At 37.0% G+C, this 21,606-nt stretch overlaps 2 protein-coding genes across 2 annotated transcripts; both read right to left on the bottom strand.

The window, feature by feature from the left end:
* Positions 1 to 478: 478 nt before the first annotated feature.
* LOC129717003 (uncharacterized) lies at positions 479 to 1,354 on the bottom strand. The gene has a single exon (XM_055666849.1). It carries the CDS (start codon positions 1,352 to 1,354, stop codon positions 479 to 481), a length of 876 nt encoding a protein of 291 aa, XP_055522824.1.
* Positions 1,355 to 8,487: 7,133 nt separating this feature from the next.
* Positions 8,488 to 9,589, bottom strand: LOC129717002 (uncharacterized). Its single transcript, XM_055666848.1, has one exon. It carries the CDS (start codon positions 9,388 to 9,390, stop codon positions 8,488 to 8,490), a length of 903 nt encoding a protein of 300 aa, XP_055522823.1. The 5' UTR covers positions 9,391 to 9,589.
* Between the last annotated feature and the right edge of the window lie 12,017 nt (positions 9,590 to 21,606).

Here is a 21,606-nt window from a genome sequence, read left to right as displayed (position 1 = left end):
CACTTCAATTAGATCCCATATGTCGTCTATCGCTGTTATTCACTTTTTGAAGGTCAAAGCTCAACTTCAGGTTTTTCTCATAGGAGTTCAAGTGTATCGCAGACTGGCGCATAGCTAGCTAGTCAGCGTTTAGACACAGCAATTAACACTCAACCACTACAAGACTTAGAACGTAGAATTATTACTACGGTTGACAATCTACGACTGAACTGATTTTTTCGGAACGATGTAAAAGTCAAGCTGCTCAGTCATTTTTTTTATTTGTTAATAAATTGTTTCGTAACCAATACACTAAAAACTATAACTATTTCAAAACAGCAGTCATTACTTTCTAATATTTTGAAAATATCTGAATAATTAGTTATCATATTTTAGGCTAAGACAAGTAGTATTCACTAAAATATGTTCAATTAGTGTGCAATACAACAATAAATCCAACAATGTCATCGAATTTTATACATAAAACTTTGGATACGCTTTATGAATTGAACAACACAATATCTGATTCTAGGGTTATGCTGCCGGAACAGAATAGTCCAACCGATGCTGATTTTAAAGGGTTCATGTATAAAGATAAGAGATGCGACACTTTTTTACACTTCAGTTCAAAGTCATGATTGTTTTTGGTGATATTTTGGACTTGATACACATTGCCATTCACAAAAATAAAATTATCATTGGGATGCTCAGAAATTGTGCAGTTTTTTTCATTAGTGATAATGCTATAGTAATCTCCACGTTGTTTACAAACCTTTTTCTTACTGCTGGTTTCAAAATTCAAATGTTCTCCAAGCCGGTTTTTGAATTGTTGAAGAGGATTTGGAGCTTTCTTTATATAATGCAACATAATTTGTAAATAATTTTCAAAGGGAAAGGCAGAAAAAGAATCTAAATTTCCATGTAATAAAGAATCATCTGCTAAGTGTGTTGAGCATATATGAAAATTATATACGAAAAACTGCTCTCCATAATATAATTGGAATTTTTCTCCAAACAGTTTTAACATTGTTTTAGCAGTACTATTTTGTGTAGCATGCCAGGTAGGATGACATAAAATTCGAATAGCTGAAGCGAGAAGTAAAAAATGTTCATAATATGGTTCTCGAACTACAGTATGAAATAAAAATGGTCCTAAATAAAGAAGCATCAGGCGCAACTCAGTTGCCTTATAAAATTTCAATTCGCTTAATGGCCTTGGAGACCTCACAAATTCGCTACATATCTGTCGTTTCACACAATTTATCCTTCTGTCTATTTCCTGCTTAGCGGCCGTTGGCAACGAATAAGCTTTATTTGAGGTTTCAGTCCAAAATTTTAAGAGTGTTCTAAATACACCTAGCAAAACATTGTGCATATAATCAATAGGTACGGTTGAAACGCATCCTAGATGTATAGCTGCAAGCGGCGGTAATCTATCCGGATGTAAATGGTGGCCGTCTGCTAGATTCAAAAACGATTCATCAGTCCTGGTATCGGCGATGCTGCTTGTAAAAACTGAACGATGATTAATACTTCGTCCTTTTACTGTACACTTAGGACAACCATCAAGTGCATTAGCTGCCTTAATATCCATTACGAATGATTTTGCTTGTGCATCCATAATAAACGCAGACACACTGAAAGGTATCTGCTTGTTTTTATAGTCGAAACCATCCCGTAGTAGTATCTTCAACTCACCAACAAATTCCCTCATATATTCGTGAAGGTCCTTCGGTTTTCCGTTTCCATGATAAACAGCAACTGGTAGTACGTCGGGGTACGATGTAGTCTTCACAAGAATCGGCCAAAATGTGCTACGAGAGCTTTTCGTTAACGGAACCCGTCGATCCCGAACTGTAGCTTATAATGTTTGTTGGCCCCTTCTTCTGTGTCTTCTGGGTGATGTTTCAAAATATTTTCCAGCATATTTTTTATACCAAAATAGCAATACTCTCCATCGCCCATTTTTTTTGTTGTTACGTCAGGAAGCTTAGCAGTAACTTTAAGAGATTTTATGTTCCGTGGTAATTGCGGAAAGTGGTGGTCTTTGAACCATCCAAGTAAGTCATCAGTTGCCGTTTCCGAAATTTTGTACTTCACGTGCCATTTCAAAATTTGCTGGCCCACATCGGAAACATCATCTATGTTACACACTGGATCCGCTTCGTCATCACATAGCTATCACTTTCCAATTGCTCAAAAATTTCCTCTAAATTATCCAAGCTTTCTTGATTTATCACAAAGCTGCTTGACGCTTCTAACACCGCGACATCTTGCCGTTCTTGCATGTCCGCAGGTGCTATTGCAGCCGCGTTCATCGGGGATCTATCTCGATGTACTCCATGAAGTCGATAAATTCGTTCCACTTCCCTGTGATCGCGACGATTTTCTGTTGATCTGGACATTTTGAAGAATGGCGTTTTACGTAACTTTGGTTCTAGTTCTTTTCGTCGTAATGTACAACAACACACTGAATATTTTTTCTTGTACGATTGTAGCTTTTATGTTACTTCATTAAGAAGGTAAACAATGAGTACAATCTATTTGGTAGGTGCACAATTGGAACAACAAGAAAGGAGATATTTAACAAAGTGAAGGTATAGGTAATATATATATATATATATATATATATATATATATATATATATATATATATATATATATATATATATATATATATATATATATATATATATATATATATATATATATATATATATATATATATATATATATATATATATATATATATATATATATATATATATATATATTTATACGTAAATAAAAAAAAATGTTGCCTTATATCGAGGTGCGACTGATCACCTATTAGTATTTTTAAACCTTTCTCACAAGCAAAAATATTTTTTTTAATTGATGCAAGACTGTGGATTGTTACTGGAGAATGCATGAAAATCTATCACCCATCACCTATTAGTATTTTTAAACCTTTCTTATGCCCATTTAGGACAATTTTCGCATTGGTTCCATTGGTTTCGAAACTAACTACAAACATTTTTTGAAGCAATTTATATATAAATGTATATATAAATGTATATATAAATGTATGTATATATATATATATATATATATATATATATATATATATATATATATATATATATATATATATATACATATATATTTATATATATATATATATATATATATATATATATATCTATATATATATATATATATATATATATATATATATATATACATATATATTTATATATATATATATATATATATATATATATATATATATCTATATATATATATATATATATATATATATATATATATATATATATATATATATATATATATATATATATATATATATATATATATATATATATATATATATATATATATATATATATATATATATATATATATACATATACATATACATATATATATATATATATATATATATATATATATATATATATATATATATATATATATATATATATATATATATATATATATATGTATATATGTATATATATGTATTAATGTGTTTTAGATATATTTACGATATATATACGTACAGTTAGTTTGGAAAACAATAGAATATAGTTAGTCTCCGCTTATAAAATCGCTTACAAACCGCTGTGCTGAGTTATATTACATTTTGTTGCAAAATTTTGAAAATTCTTATCATCTTATCTATAGCATGCTGCAGTTATTCGTGAAAGATATTGATAATGGCATAAATATGAGAATAACATAGACAAATAACAATTGCAAAAATGTACCAGTGGTGTTCACAGGGTCCAATATACGCATACGGTTTCTATTTCGACACGAAGAAAAGTGTCACGGAAAGTCGCCATATTTTATTTGATGCTCTAGCGAATTTGCATAAAGTCAGGCCTTATGTTGCAAAAAAAGTCGTGAGGTCTGACCTAGAAACGCAGAGCTCGAAACATTTGAACGAGAAATTTGTTGGAATAAATTGTGGGGAACTAATCAGGTTTTGTAAAAAAAAACTTGTGGTTTCGATTTGGATTTTTTCAATTATTTCGCTCACTCATTTGGCGCCCTTCGATAATTGACGAGCAGGTGACCGCCTGCTTCGCCTTCGGCTTAATCCGTCCCTGAGTACGGCGATTGTATTATCGTATTTACCATTCAAATGTGTGGGCTTCAACTGTGCGCGTTACAGGTGTACTGGACTCAACAAGGCAACGGCAAAGATGGTAACAAATAACGATAATCTTTGCTTCAAGTGTGATAAGTGTTTATCAAACCAGTGTTGTAGTGGGTTCCTGGATCAAGCGTACAGTCATTGTAATGCGGGACCAAATTTCGGTTCAAAAAAAACAGCGCGTTGAATTTCGGTATTGTTGATTTAAATGTTAATATATATACTACTCTTCAAAAATTATTTTGTGAGAAATTTGAAAAATTAAATTCAGTGAGTACTGAGCAGTTGACCAGAGCACGGTGCAGATTGTTTTATTTTTTATTAGTTTTCAGATATATGTTGTTATTTTTCTATAATATTCAGGAACAATGGATCCATTTAAAATTTCATAAGATGAAATCATGAAGAAGGCTAGTACCGACGCAGGTAAATAAAACTTTGATGATACAATCAGGTTTTTTTACGCTGGGCGGTTTTTACTTACACAGTGAAAAACCGCGAAGCTTGAAAATCCGCGTTAAAAGACCATGGTAAAAATCGGCGTAAAAACCTGACTGTCTATTATTACATCTCATTTGTTTTATTAAACATCGAATACAAACTTACAGCCGAAAATGTTGAGTTACGACTACCAAGTGGATTAATAATAAGAATATAGAATAAGTTTGTAAATTGTAATTTTTTAAAACTAGAGTAGATAAATAGCTGGTGTCTAAGAACAAACTGTAGATTCAAAACGTTGACATATAAAGGTTGTATCTGGTCCATTTTTTTCAACTTTCAAACAAAATCCATAGAATTGTTCTATATAGTATACATTTAAAGTTAGAGTCACTTTGAGGAAGAGTAAGCAAGAAACTTGAAAGTTGAATAACTCTGAAGAGATTGACGTTAGGGCATACGCGTAGAAGAGTTTTTTTTTTCATCGAATGTGGCCCTCTATCAGCCCTTGAAATACTTTCAACAAGGAACCAATCACCCTGTAGATAACTATGAAAATACTATCCACAGCTACCACATCAACCACAACAGCTACGCACACCACCACCACTGCCTCAGCCGAGTTCTTGCCCCAGTGTACGCCTACTTACTTCGATGACTTTGAGAACGAACTGCCAGGAACTTGTAAGTAAAATAGTTTCTAGATAGCTCGAGGTGGCAACCATCTATAAAACGTAAACAATCAGGACAAACCCCTGGCTGCTAATTATTTTTAGGAAATGTTTTCTTTAGAATAAACCGAACATAAGTTGAACTTGTTGGTAATTTAAATGGGCAATTCCGTTTTGCGGAAACCTTGCATTTCATCAAGCTTACCTGCAAAAGTTGAGCTGCCACCCTGTAGGGTAATTTGCCAATTGCTTCACTGGCTTGAAATCGAGTCTATTGTTGCACAATCCATTGAAAAAGCATGAGGTGTGCAACAATTGGCTCAATTTTCAACTTGTGCAACAATTGACAAATTACCGTAGTTATATTTGTAGCAATAACACTAATAATGTAATATTCATAAAAATAATCATTATAAACACATCCATCCATTAGCGTACGTTGCACTGCCTTCTACAACCACTCTTCCCGAGTCACCCACAATTGCTGCAGCCACGATTCCTTCACAAATAAATAAGCAGCTTGATACTGGTAAGTCCTTTTATGTAAAATGTATGTGGAAGAAATATGTAAGTGGATTTTTTACGAGGTTTTTGTTTTACGAGGATTATATAAGATAGTTATTTTCTGCTTTCTATGTAACATTTTTCTTGCAGATAAAAAAATTGATTTACTTACGGAGAGCGTTGCCTCTCTGCACAAAAAAATGGATTCGATGTCCTTATTTTGCGTGGGTATGAAACGTATGATGCATGATATGCAGTCATCGATGCGCGAGATACAGAAGTCACTACCAAGCGAGCCAAACGTATCGTACAACTATCTTCCTGTGAAGGATGACGAGGATATGAAGAAGCTGGAAACGTTCATAACAACAGAATACGGGGAGAAATGGATGCGCAAGACGTTCAATGAGCTGTCTAGCAGGACACCGTATGACGTCTTCAGGGGTGCAGCCGAACTCTTGTTTAACAACACTAGTCGCTATACGTTCACCGGCAAAACGTCATACAACGCAAAACATGTGGGTACACCACTGGCAGCTTGTGAGCTGAAGTGCATTTGCATTCTATTGGGTATTATCTTTTTTCTTCTATTTGAGACGCTTTGATACACAGACACAATTACCGACATAAACACAGATAAAGATACAGATACCAGCACACACACCCACACACAGACACACACACAAACACACACGCAAACAAACACACACACACACACGCGCGCAAACAAACACACACACCCACACACGTTTCAACATACACACACTTCAGTACACATACACACTGCAACACACGGACACATCCACGCACACGCGCACGATCTTGCACACACACCCGCGCACCGCGTTCAGACGTTATATATAATTAATTTCTAAACAGAATATTACAATTTCTTTATATAATATTTCTATACTATACTTTCAGACACTGTTATGACCAAATTCGGTATAGATCATCAAACAGCTCAAGCTGAAATAATTAAAGCAATAAATAACTTCAACGAGTCATCAGTTCTCAAGAAAAAACGGAAAGAATCTAAATAAACCATAATTCCGTGAATATTAATGTTGACTTTTATTTGATTGACAATACCCGATACATGTCTAGCTTTTGTTTACTTTTCTGGTATAAGAGGTCTTTCAAATGCTTATGAAAAATATTCACAACAAGAAGCACCTGTTTTGCGTTTATATTAACGTTCCACATAGCAAAAGATACGACATTTTCCGCGAAAAGTGTTCCGAAACAAAATATTTTGCGGAGAAAAAAAAAGTAATGAAAGCATTTTTTGCACACTCCAACTTTGTAACACTATGAAGCTATTGCTCAACCGTCATCGATACAAAGTTGTCAGATCAGTGAATAATAAATTCCAAATATTTTTTAACTATAGCCTGAAATTAACGAATATCATCGAAAAAACAATCACTTTTTTGCGAAATGTTTGTGATATAAAAAAAATTTCAAAAATTCAATTACTGGACAGTAGGGATGGGCGATACTTGTATCGACACCACCGGTATCGATACATGGAGCCGAAGCATTGGGTATTTTGGCATCGATACTCGCTGCTGGCGATGAGTAGCGGTATCGATACTTTGCCAACGATACTTTGAAACGATACCGATACCACCGATGCCTTTTATTGGGGATAGGCAATACCAGTATCGATACCAACGGTATCGATACTTCGGCTAAAAGCATCGAGTATTTTGGCATCGATACTTTCTATATCGATACCACGATACTTGGTATCGTTTTGTGCAAACGTATTCGAGTACTCAGGTATCGATACTTCAGACAGTATCGCCCATCCCTACTGGACAGAAATAACACTTTTAGGGGACTGGAAAAAAATAATAAAAAGACATGTTGCCCTAAAAACAGATAACTTTTTCAAAGACTTTAATAAGTTTTCTAGTGAACAAAACGTTGGAGCGACGAGCCCGGCAAGCAATTACTTTGCGGTTCTCTAACGCAATTCTGCATACATTGGGGGCTCCAAAATTCACAGGAATGGATAAATATCTCAAATCTTTCTAGGGTAACTATGCCTCAAGCTTTCTCTTTTGTCGACCAGTGTTATCAAAAACAATATTTAGAAACTTTAGCGATCATTAGACGAAGATTTTGTGCAAAATTAGTTTAAAAAAACTGCATTAAGAGAAAATGAAGTTAGTTCTTGGTTAAAATACTCAGACTACATTAACAAAGATCTCCAGTAAGTCAACAGGGAAGACAACGCGAAAAAATACACTCTGATGATCTGTGAGTGTAATGCTGAAATCACTTCAATTAGATCCCATATGTCGTCTATCGCTGTTATTCACTTTTTGAAGGTCAAAGCTCAACTTCAGGTTTTTCTCATAGGAGTTCAAGTGTATCGCAGACTGGCGCATAGCTAGCTAGTCAGCGTTTAGACACAGCAATTAACACTCAACCACTACAAGACTTAGAACGTAGAATCATTACTACGGTTGACAATCTACGACTGAACTGATTTTTTCGGAACGATGTAAAAGTCAAGTTGCTAAGTCATTTTTTTTATTTGTTAATAAATTGTTTCGTAACAAATACACTAAAAACTATAACTATTTCAAAGCAGCAGTCATTACTTTCTAATATTTTGAAAATATCTGAATAATTAGTTATTATATTTTAGGCTAAGACAAGTAGTATTCACTAAAATATATTCAATTAGTGTGCAATACAACAATAAATCCAACAATGTCATCGAATTTTATACATAAAACTTTGGATACGCTTTATGAATTGAACAACACAATATCTGGTTATGCTGCCGGAACAGAATAGTCCAACCGATGCTGATTTTAAAGGGTTCATGTATAAAGATAAGAGATGCGACACTTTTTTACACTTCAGTTCAAAGTCATGATTGTTTTTGGTGATATTTTGGACTTGATACACATTGCCATTCACAAAAATAAAATTATCATTGGGATGCTCAGAAATTGTGCAGTTTTTTCCATTAGTGATAATGCTATAGTAATCTCCACGTTGTTTACAAACCTTTTTCTTACTGCTGGTTTCAAAATTCAAATGTTCACCAAGCCGGTTTTTGAATTGTTGAAGAGGATTTGGAGCTTTCTTTATATAATGCAACATAATTTGTAAATAATTTTCAAAGGGAAAGGCAGAAAAAGAATCTAAATTTCCATGTAATAAAGAATCATCTGCTAAGTGTGTTGAGCATATATGAAAATTATATACGAAAAACTGCTCTCCATAATATAATTGAAATTTTTCTCCAAACAGTTTTAACATTGTTTTAGCAGTACTATTTTGTGTAGCATGCCAGGTAGGATGACATAAAATTCGAATAGCTGAAGCGAGAAGTAAAAAATGTTCATAATATGGTTCTCGAACTACAGTATGAAATAAAAATGGTCCTAAATAAAGAAGCATCAGGCGCAACTCAGTTGCCTTATAAAATTTCAATTCGCTTAATGGCCTTGGAGACCTCACAAATTCGCTACATATCTGTCGTTTCACACAATTTATCCTTCTGTCTATTTCCTGCTTAGCGGCCGTTGGCAACGAATAAGCTTTATTTGAGGTTTCAGTCCAAAATTTTAAGAGTGTTCTAAATACACCTAGCAAAACATTGTGCATATAATCAATAGGTACGGTTGAAACGCATCCTAGATGTATAGCTGCAAGCGGCGGTAATCTATCCGGATGTAAATGGTGGCCGTCTGCTAGATTCAAAAACGATTCATCAGTCCTGGTATCGGCGATGCTGCTTGTAAAAACTGTACGATGATTAATACTTCGTCCTTTTACTGTACACTTAGGACAACCATCAAGTGCATTAGCTGCCTTAATATCCATTATGAATGATTTTGCTTGTGCATCCATAATAAACGCACTGAAAGTTATCTGCTTGTTTTTATAGTCGAAACCATCCCGTAGTAGTATCTTCAACTCCATCGCCCATTTTTTTTGTTGTTACGTCAGGAAGCTTAGCAGTAACTTTAAGAGATTTTATGTTCCGTGGTAATTGCGGAAAGTGGTGGTCTTTGAATCATCCAAGTAAGTCATCAGTTGCCGTTTCCGAAATGTTGTACTTCACGTGCCATTTCAAAATTTGCTGGCCCACATCGGAAACATCATCTATGTTACACACTGGATCCGCTTCGTCATCACATAGCTATCACTTTCCAATTGCTCAAAAATTTCCTCTAAATTATCCAAGCTTTCTTGATTTATCACAAAGCTGCTTGACGCTTCTAACACCGCGACATCTTGCCGTTCTTGCATGTCCGCAGGTGCTATTGCAGCCGCGTTCATCGGGGATCTATCTCGATGTACTCCATGAAGTCGATAAATTCGTTCCACTTCCCTGTGATCGCGACGATTTTCTGTTGATCTGGACATTTTGAAGAATGGCGTTTTACGTAACTTTGGTTCTAGTTCTTTTCGTCGTAATGTACAACAACACACTGAATATTTTTTCTTGTACGATTGTAGCTTTTATGTTACTTCATTAAGAAGGTAAACAATGAGTACAATCTATTTGGTAGGTGCACAATTGGAACAACAAGAAAGGAGATATTTAACAAAGTGAAGGTATAGGTAATTCGAAAATTATCAACCATCTCCATAACGTAGGTATAGGTAAGTATTTTTAAGATACCTACGGCAAAAGTTACATGCGGATAACAATAATATTGTAAATCCAGGTCCAGCGGCTTGATGTAGGCTTCGCAGACAGAACGATTCAGCTCGATTTTATAAAGATCATTTTCGCTTTTGGTAATCTTAACTGACTTATTTGAAACATCACGTAGACTGCATCTGATGCTGAGACTACTGCTGCTGCTAGGACAACTCTTGCTGCTGGGACAACTGTTGCTGCTGGGACTGCTGCCGACCATGAATTGTTGCCTACAGGAAGTTCCGTGGAAACTCTAGGAACAACTGTTAAAGCATGGTCTAACTATCTACTGGAAGGTTTAGAAAGGTTCAAAAGGATCGGCAGTCTTGCTTTAGCGGGGAAGCCAAGGTAAAAATTCAATGTTTTAGTTTTGGGAAGAGTTGCTTATGTGTATGTTTTTTGTTTTATTTTACTTCTCAGGGAACTCAGCGGTTGTGACACCGATCGGGCAAGCACGTCTACACAATTGAACATACGCATGTTTTGTCGTTACCAAGAAAAAATACAATTGAAAAAACAAAAAAAAAACAAAATTAAATTCAATTTATTGTATGATAATTAAATTATTCGAATAAACAAAAGAATAATAAACTCAATTTATTGTAAAATTTCTTTAATGCTAACAATACCATTTCCAACAAGTCTAGTCAACGATGCTGCTTATTTACTTTGCTCGTCTGGTTCAGCGTTTGACGGTTCGTTTGTTTTTTTTTTTTTGACTCTGCGCGACTATTCACAAGGTATGACTACCTGTCTTCAAAACTACTCTTTCGGTTGTTGATATTTTTTAAAGTTATATGTGAGTAACAATAACAGTGTTCTCACTGTTTCCGGGTAGTGTCAGGGCTATGGCGTAAATGCAAAAAAAAAAAAAAATATTCCACTGCCACATAGTCGCATCCAAGTTTCTGCCGTGCACTCCCCGGGAAGCAACTCGGCATATTGCACAGCGATTTGATGTGAATACGTTCGAAATAGCGCTGTATTAATATTTTGAGACACATCACCACTTCCATGGTCGCGCATGGAAATGCGAATGACCTACGTAATTGAATCAAAGCGGATTAATTTATGAAATATAAACTGGAACTAGCTGTTGAACACCCGAAACTCGCAGGGCTAGTGACTAGCTGTAGGCTTTGCAGACTAACATTGAGGGGAAATTTGTCAAGATTATTTTAGCTTTTGTTCAATCTCAACTAATTTATTTAAAATTTGCATGCAAAACTATAAAATTTCTGTGATGTTTAAAAAAAGAAGAATGAATAAATAATTAAAATCATCCTTATTCTCCTTTTTCATGAACTCAAACACCTGCAACTGTGTGATATTGATACATGCTTTTTAATTATCCGAAAATGAAAATATTCATTAAACCTTCAATTAATCAACAACAATCAATTATTTCTAGTACACTCGCGGTAGTTCAAAACCGATTCATTACATCAAATCAATTATATCAATATCAATAACTAATTGAACGTTCCCCGGTATGCTTGGGATTGATTCAAAATTAAGAATCACTTATTGTTATATATCCCTGCTGCATTAGCACAACTCACTTCAGAAATATTACGTCACATTTCACCTCTGATAGTAGTGGCTAGCCACTTTTACAATGCAAGTTGGACTATTACTTGGACTCACTTCAAATACTGGTATTTATTCTAAAACGATGATGCTTCTTCAAAAAATCTAGTTTGGAATCAAGATTAAACTATGACAATTCGACAATTCGATGCAGATGATCAACGCTAATTTGAAACTCAAATGTTAACCTTAACTATGAGAAACATCCTTCTTTCAGTGTATCATGAAAATGCTTGGATTGATCGGTCATTTGAAGACGAATGATCTTGTCTCCCATACGGAACCACTGCACAGAAAATTTTTTAACCATTTTCGAAAACAAATTTCTAATGATTTATTAATTTTCGTTTAAGCTGTATAATTTAAATAAGAGTTCAATTTTTTCCAGTAAAACTGAGAGAAAAACATAATTTGCAAAATAGTTGCCAACGATACTGAACTACTTCAGAAATCATTCACTCGTGCAAAAGTTTGCCTCCGTACTTTATAATAGTCATGGCAAAGCCTAGAATAACTGGGTACTGGCGTCTCCTAATCATTATTAGGCAGTTCAAATCACTCTGTGATACTCCGGTATAACCTCACACATTATCAATTTTGCGCATGAAAAGCCTGGCCCCCGCGTTCCCTTGTTCCTGGTTTCAAACCTGAAATGTGTCGTGTAAGCCTTGAATGTGTTTTGAAGTAGAATACTTCTCTCAGGAAGTTCGGCTACATAGGGATGTGAAATGAAAATCTAAAACCGAAAAAAGTGAAAAATATGTCCAATTTCAAATGCTAATAAATCGGTTAGTATTCGATGGGTTTCCTTCGTTCTTGCAGCAATAGATTGGAAAATCTTCTAAGATTCTTCCCAAAATAAGATAATTGTAATTTTATTATTCACACTATTGTACTATTGAAAATAGTCAAGCCTTGTCAAAACGAAAATTTCGACCCCTGATTGGTCGTTATATGCTTGCTTCCCAAGCACGGTCGACAGAATCATATACCTTGCAATTGAAAACATGCTATTTGGCCTATATAAGAGCCTGTTTCAGCCGGAGCCGCTCATAATAGTTCTGAACAGCGACGACAGCAGTCCTCCCTTAGCAGCAGCGAGAGCGAGCAGTGGGTACCATCAATAGCGGAAAGCGGCCACAACTGTGGAATGGCTGTGGATAGGCGTAGCAGTTCCAGCGGATCTCACCATCGATAGCAGCAGGGCCAGCAGATGCAGTTACAGTGGATACCAATGGCGGCCACAACTGTGGCATGGCTACGGATAGTGTTGCAGTTGCTCAGCAGTTAGGCCAGCGTATAGCGGCCACAACTGTGGCATGGCTATGCATAGCGTAGCATCAGACAGCGACAACGGCAGTTGTCCTTCCTCAGCAGCAGCACTAGCCCTGTGGTTGGTCACCACGTCTCAGGAGCAGCGCGGTTTTTCTCAGCGTGTGTCGCCAGACAGCCATTATTCCCCCCGTGTTGGGGCAGCATGATGATTGTCATCAGAAAATCCAGTTTCGGAAATCAAAATGCCTTTTTGAAGGCAAATAAACAAGTCATTGAAAGTTAATAATTTTTATCAACGCAAGCAAGCATTCTGTGTTGCATCCTAGCAATTTAAATTTGTCGCACCCGTCTAATTTACTGAAAGTGAAATAGCTTCCACAGTGCATGTTGTCCGTGTATCTTAATTCCCCCAATGTTAGGGCAGCTCAAAGGTTGTAATTAGCAACCGATTTTGAACCGCAACATGCTTTTTTCAAGGCAAATAGAAAAATAATTGAAGGTTAATAATTTTCTGGCATCAACACAAGCAGACATTCTGTGCGGGATGCAATCAAATTCTGTTGTAGTTGTCTAATTTTCACTTTATTTAGTAAACCCCCCACTGTAGGGGCAGCGCAAAGGCTGCGATCAGCATAACCGACATTGAATAATAAATTGCCCTGTTAGTACGCATTCACAAAAGCAGTTAGTCCGACTATGCAGAGCTAATATGAAGTCGATTCAATCAATCAGCATAAACAGAATTTCGTCGTCTCCCAGCTGCCAAGTTGCAACATGATGCAACACGCAACAGCGAGCAAACGAAATCGCTTGATGTTACAAACCGCAATAAGATACGGGTTAAAACCGTTGCGTGTGTAAGAGCACCATCGGTGTTTATTCGCTGGATACACTATCTACTGTCTACTGAACGCAATAATCTGCTTACATGCGACACGGGGACGGGAACATTTTCTTCAACGAAGCTGCGCAACACGACACAAAACATGTTATTTTGTTGCTTCAATGAGAGTGCTATCGGTCCGGCTCGACAAGAAATCATTTTTGTGCATCCGTGCTACGAAACTGAGGAGAACCTTTAGAAACTGAAAAAAGAGGTGGAGCTTATCAGATGATCGCTCTGAGCCGGAATGAAGTCACACATATTTTTCAAGTTATGTCGATCCACCACGTACAAAAAATAATTCATTCCTATTTTCATCATCACAACTGTGGCATGGCTGTGGATAGGCGTAGCAGTTCCAGCGGATCTCACCATCGTTAGCAGCAGGGCCAGCAGATGCAGTTACAGTGGATACCAATGGCGGCCACAACTGTGGCATGGCTACGGATAGTGTTGCAGTTGCTCAGCAGTTAGGCCAGCGTATAGCGGCCACAACTGTGGCATGGCTATGCATAGCGTAGCATCAGACAGCGACAACGGCAGTCGTCCTTCCTCAGCAGCAGCACTAGCCCTGTGGTTGGTCACCACGTCTCAGGAGCAGCGCGGTTTTTCTCAGCGTGTGTCGCCAGACAGCCATTATTCCTCCCGTGTTGGGACAGCATGATGATTGTCATCAGGAAATCCAGTTTCGGAAATCAAAATGCCTTTTTGAAGGCAAATAAACAAGTCATTGAAAGTTAATAATTTTTATCAACGCAAGCAAGCATTCTGTGTTGCATCCTAGCAATTAAAATTTGTCGCACCCGTCTAATTTACTGAGTGTGAAATAGCTTCCACAGTGCATGTTGTCCGTGTATCTTAATTCCCCCAATGTTAGGGCAGCTCAAAGGTTGTAATTAGCAACCGATTTTGAACAGCAAAATGCTTTTTTAAAGGCAAATAAAAAAATAATTGAAGGTTAATAATTTTCTGGCATCAACACAAGCAGACATTCTGTGCGGGATGCAATCAAATTCTGTTGTAGTTGTCTAATTTTCACTTTATTTTGTAAACCCCCCACTGTAGGGGCAGCGTAAAGGCTGCGATCAGCTTAACCGACATTGAATAATAAACTGCCCTGTTAGTACGCATTTACAAAAGCAGTTAGTTCGACTATGCAGAACTAATATGAAGTCGATTCAATCAATCAGCGTAAACAGAATTTCGTCGTCTCCCAGCTGCCAAGTTGCAACATGATGCAACACGCAACAACGAGCAAACGAAATCGCTTGATGTTACAAACCGCAATAAGATACGGGTTAAAACTGTTGCGTGTGTAAGAGCACCATCGGTGTTTATTCGCTGGATACACTATCTACAGTCTACTGAACGCAATAATCTGCTTACATGCGACACGGGGACGGGAACATTTTCTTCAACGAAGCTGCGCAACACGACACAAAACATGTTATTTTGTTGCTTCAATGAGAGTGCTATCGGTCCGGCTCGACAAGGAATCAATTTTGTGCATCCGTGCTACGAAACTGAGGAAAAACTTTAGAAACTGAAAAAAGAGGTGGAGCTTATCAAATGATCGCTCTGAGCCGGAATGAAGTCACACATATTTTTCAAGTTATGTCGATCCACCACGTACAAAAAATAATTCATTCCTATTTTCATCCCTATATAAGAGCCTGTTTCAGCCGGAGCCGCTCATAACAGTTCTGAACAGCGACGACAGCAGTCCTCCTTTAGCAGCAGCGGGAGCGAGCAGTGGGTACCATCGATAGCGGAAAGCGGCCACAACTGTGGAATGGCTGTGGATAGGCGTAGCAGTTCCAGCGGATCTCACCATCGATAGCAGCAGGGCCAGCAGATGCAGTTACAGTGGATACCAATGGCGGCCACAACTGTGGCATGGCTACGGATAGTGTTGCAGTTGCTCAGCAGTTAGGCCAGCGTATAGCGGCCACAACTGTGGCATGGCTATGCATAGCGTAGCATCAGACAGCGACAACGGCAGTCGTCCTTCCTCAGCAGCAGCACTAGGCCTGTGGTTGGTCACCACGTCTCAGGAGCAGCGCGGTTTTTCTCAGCGTGTGTCGCCAGCAGCCATTTTTCCCCCCGTGTCGGGGCAGCATGATGATTGTCATCAGGAAATCCAGTTTCGGAAATCAAAATGCCTTTTTGAAGGCAAATAAACAAGTCATTGAAAGTTAATAATTTTTATCAACGCAAGCAAGCATTCTGTGTTGCATCCTAGCAATTTAAATTTGTCGCACCCGTCTAATTTACTGAAAGTGAAATAGCTTCCACAGTGCATGTTGTCCGTGTATCTTAATTCCCCGAATGTTAGGGCAGCTCAAAGGTTGTAATTAGCAACCGATTTTGAACCGCAACATGCTTTTTTCAAGGCAAATAGAAAAATAATTGAAGGTTAATAATTTCCTGGCATCAACACAAGCAGACATTCTGCGGTCGTGGCTTTGCATACAACCTTCCTGTGATTTTTAAACGGAAAATACACTAAGGTCTTTTTACGGAGATTTCGAAATTACCGCGTTTTTTGTGCGCATTTCGATTTCTACGCAGATTTTTCAGAATAGTCATTTTTGTCGCGCCTTTTTTAATGGCATTTCATTTAAAATCGCTTATTTAGAATGTCTGAGGATCGTTCGTTTTACATTTTTCCTTGATGTTCAGCTCAGTTCGTAGGTGAAAAGCACACTGCTGTTTTTTTAAAGGATTAAGAAATGGTTAAAAACCTTTAGCAAATTAAGTTTTCTACGCGAATTTCGGAATTTAAGCGGTTTTTACGTCGATTTTGGAATTTGTCTCGTTTTTTTTTAACAAATCAAATGCTTGGTTTTTGTAGGATAGTACCTATGTTGGATTTTAGAGCTTGAGCTTGATTGATCACCACCGGTTGCCACTTCGTTACTGATCAGGATCGATTGGAGTTGTAAATCGAATTTAGTGATTTCTGCTTGGGATTTAGCTTTTCGATGTGCATCTCCAATAACCCCTGCATGCTGATCAGTACCGACGCCTGCCGGTCCAGAACGTAGATCAAAGGAGGAAAGGAAAGGGGTGTTAGTTCGATACTTGTTGTTACTAGAGGCCGGATATACTCCTGCACACTCCACAAGCACCACGGGTATAGGAATTTTGTGTTAGTTGTTTGCCGCGTTTCTTCTCTATATGCGATAAAACTCTTGGCGGTATTTATGGGCCCTCGTCCACTAAGATATTTTTCGCGAACCTATCTTCTATCTAAGACGTTTTGTTTCATTGATTAAGGATTTTAGGAGTACGACGGGAATAACGAGCTTTGTACTAATAGAGGAACTGACCGACTCTTCCAATTTTGAACCCGACGTGCACGCACTTTCCCGAGGTTAGTGGTGCGATCTTCGATATATAAACTCACGAAAGCGCGCCAGGTGCCAACATGTTTGAAACCTCATCATATTTGCAGTGACGGGATACAAGCGAATCGTGAAGGTTAAGTAATTTCGGTTACCTTACGTATCGTACGACTCTACGCGTTTCTGCTCATGAACACCTTAATTTACCCATTCACGAATCAATGAGTAGCTTTATTTCGTAAGACGTTAAACTTTATTCGGAAACTGTAAGCCGACCGCAATTTTAGAGGATATAAGATCTACAACGCGTTTTTCTCATGTAATATAATTTGGAATGAGCTAAGTAACCTAATGAATTCAAAAACTGGCCAAAATTGTCATTATCGGAATACGACCGGCATAGGCTCGTAACACGCAGACTTACGAGACATCAGATAATCACTTAAAAATTTAATATACTTAACAGTATTTTTCAAAAGCTAGAAAAATCATGAAACTTGACGAAATACCCACAATCTATGCCTTGTTTTGAGTTTGCTGAATGATGAAAATATCATAAAGATATGAGAAGTGCAGATTATTCCATGGCATTCTTATATTTGAGAGGTAAAGTTTAAGAAAGGTAGCAGGTTTGATTTTTTTATGTTTCATGCCACATTTCTGCCAAATGTGCCAGATATGCTTTAGAAAGATCTTCAATGATTCAAAATTAGAAAGAATCTGCTTAAGATCCAAAAGAAAAACTGCAAATATCTGCATTTGAATGTATATAAATATATAACCTGCGATCTGCGGACAAATCCACACATCTAGCAAGCGGATGTTGTTTGAAACTGCGGCTCAAAAAAAAAATCTCTCATCTACCACGCTACGAAAGCAAAATCTGCAACGCAACGCACACCAACATCAGTCACTTCACACAACACCCTCACGCATTCATTAGATCATAGTGAACCTGTATGTCAGAGAACCGACAAGGCACCCACCGTCAAGGTAACCGTCAACATCAAAACAGGCGAGCTGTACAATTTTTGGTGTGGCAGCCGCCCCATCGGCGTGCGCCCCGCCGACCTTTCAACACACAGGCTCACTAATTAGATCACAAGGCCAGTTCGTCTGTGTATCTCTCACGTAATTCTTACAACCACACAGATACATATTCTGATTTCTCTTGAGCAAAGCTCGCATTCAGAACCTTTCCACACAGGGGAATACGGAGCAAGATGAGGTACCAAAAGAACATCGTTATGTTTAGTAAGGCTTATAAAAGCGATTTTTGATGTGATTGTGAAGTGTATGATTTGGTCAGCATGATTTCACCGAACCGCTCTCCGTCTGTAAGTCACCTTGCTCCGTTTTCCCCTAACCATTATAAAAATGCAAAAAGTTCAAGATCCATAGTACTTATCCTATCCACTTCTTCCTCCTTGGTAGCCACTATTTAACATCGGTTTTAGTCTGCTCTGCTCTGACAATTTCAGCACAGGCATCATACCGTTATCGCCTCGTATCAGACATTCACGCCTTTCTTCATTGGACTCGGCAGGTTATGTTGAAGTAGTGTGGCATTTTCAGCTATCCTATACACACATTTCAGCTTTCTACAACCACCAACAACTCACGCGCTCGCTATTTTGCTCTCTAATACCTTCTTCGTACACTGGTTTTGCATAACCGATATTATAAGCCACACATGTGTGTGTGGTATTTTTGCCGGTAGCGATCCGAAAAAGAACATCGCACATCGCAATAACAATTACACTAGAGGACATTTTATAAATCACTACAAAAAGCAATATAAACGCGATTTAGATCGGGTTTTTGGTATATTCACAATCCCGTAAACATACTCTGCATTTCACACTCGCGAGTCAAACTTTTTGTGCGCTAGAAACTGTATAAAAACACTAAAACGCAGTAGCACAACACTCACGATCCCAGGCAAGGTTCATCAATCCATCATCCAAATTTTCAAGAAATCCCACAACGCAACACTCGTAAATTGCGAAAATAAATTCACTTTGCGGTAACATTTGTAACGGATACGCACTATCATATAATACTTTTTTTTTAATAACACGCGAGCGAAAATTTTTACGTCCGATTTCGTTCCTGGCTTGCTTCGATCATCAGTACCTATGTTGGATTTTAGAAAAATCGAAAACTGTATGGCGATATTTCAAACATCTAAACTAAAAATCGTTAATCAAATTTGACATCATGTTTCAAAGTAATGACAAATAGTGTAAGCTTATACTGTATCTGTATTCATAAAGCAATGACATAATGTCTTATTATTTGATAACGTATTGACTGGTGATATTTTTACTTATCGGCAAATGAATTATCGCTTTAATCATACAGTTTGAACGTCAGAGTATAGTTAAAGGATTACGTTGGAGCTCTTGTTTGAAATAACCCATCATGTACTTGACTTTTCCATAGTCGGGTACTGACTTATGCCATTACTTAACAACCTAATTTTGATGAAGCTGTATGATGTTACAGGACTATTTGGATATGTTACTATAGAATGACGTTCATAATAGTGGTTTGGTTAATTTCAAATCTCTGGGACATGCTGAATATTCATGACACTACGTTCCTTTTACATCCCGAAATCATCTTCCTCTGTCTCCAGCGATGCATTATATTTTTGGCGGTTTTTGTCGATGCAACTGGATCAGAACATTTAGCCATGTGCGTATAATAACACGTGTGCCTAAGAAAGTTAAAACTCAGTTTACTCTGATTTCCTCACGCTTAAATGGGTCCGTATCAGGCGAGAGGAGGTGTGTAGAGGACTAAACGCAATCAATGGTAACTTGTAGTTGCTACACATAAAAAAAATAACAATCTTTGGTGTACCTCAGGTTCACAATTTGCTAGGAAAGAAGACAGTTTTAGTAACTTGCGTTTGGCGTGTGCGTGACCACTGACAGCTTACGAAACTATATATATTCCGATGTAACATCAATTTTCTTAAAACATACAGAGCTGAAATTCTCATATTCAATTTTATTTTGCGATGTTCTACAGTCATTTTGGACCTTCAAAAAGACGGCTGGGGTTTCACTTTTGAAGGTATTGGAATTATTGGCCAAGTACCACTTTAGGCTATATTCCTGACACCGGAGTCGTCATCTTGGAGATCGAAATTGCTATTGGGAATAATTTCTGGCCTTTGGGCATAATCTTGTTTCTGAAAATATTAAGATTGGATTGTATTTGACCACCTTGAGGTGTTCGCCGGAAACAGGAAACTACCATCACAAAATTAAATGTGGCCGCTGATTTAAAGAGTTGTTTTCTTTTTTTAGACAATTTAGAGTTGTTTTCTTTTTTTATTTTTCTTAAGTTTAGGTCTAATAATCTGCAAGATCTATCACGATTGCTACAATATTTGTAGTTACGTATACTGCCCATAATCGCATATTTGTAACATTTGCAAAATTGGTTGTTCGAGCAATTCGCACTTTTATATTTTGACCTTAAATGCATTGTTACTAATATATTCTCGCAAATAGACACTTTAACTAAACTTAGTGTCATGAAGAAAGCACTACTTTACACTATGTATACATTGAATATTACTTTTGAAGTCAAATTGGTTGACATTTTTGCAATGATACATTTATGCCGTCACTTTCAAGCTACTTTTGGAATATATCACATGGAAAAAGAAGTTTTTCATGTATTCAACAAGCATGAGCTGAACATCAGAAACGGATCACCGGTGGTTGGTTACCGGACCAGAATAACTTCCGAGTTCCAAAGGATGCAGATGTGGATTTGGATGGAAACTTTTTCGACAAAAAAGTTGAAAAAGTTAAGTAGTGTGACAATTATGTGGTTATTTACGCTATGTGACAAAACAACTTGGTATTTTTTACGACTTTTTTCACACAAACATAAGCATATTTTTCCAGATGTAAAAAGTACATACTATTCTAAGCATTTCCCAATAAAAAGCACGAAATCCATAAAATGTCGAATGTTACAATTATGCGATCACAGGCAGTATATAGCTGCATGTGTCTGACATTGGCGGCACACATTTATTTGTCATATAAAAA

This window comes from Wyeomyia smithii, chromosome 1 (assembly GCF_029784165.1).
Source record: "Wyeomyia smithii strain HCP4-BCI-WySm-NY-G18 chromosome 1, ASM2978416v1, whole genome shotgun sequence".
NCBI lineage: Eukaryota > Metazoa > Arthropoda > Insecta > Diptera > Culicidae > Wyeomyia > Wyeomyia smithii.
Note: the sequence above shows the minus strand (reverse complement) of the source record. Positions and strands in the feature narration are given on the sequence as shown.

What these genes read in the sequence shown, in the direction of transcription:
- LOC129717002 (XM_055666848.1), bottom strand. Translation starts at nt 9,390, where the DNA reads ATGCACAATGTTTTGCTAGGTGTATTTAGAACACTCTTAAAATTTTGG.
- LOC129717003 (XM_055666849.1), bottom strand. Translation starts at nt 1,354, where the DNA reads ATGCACAATGTTTTGCTAGGTGTATTTAGAACACTCTTAAAATTTTGG.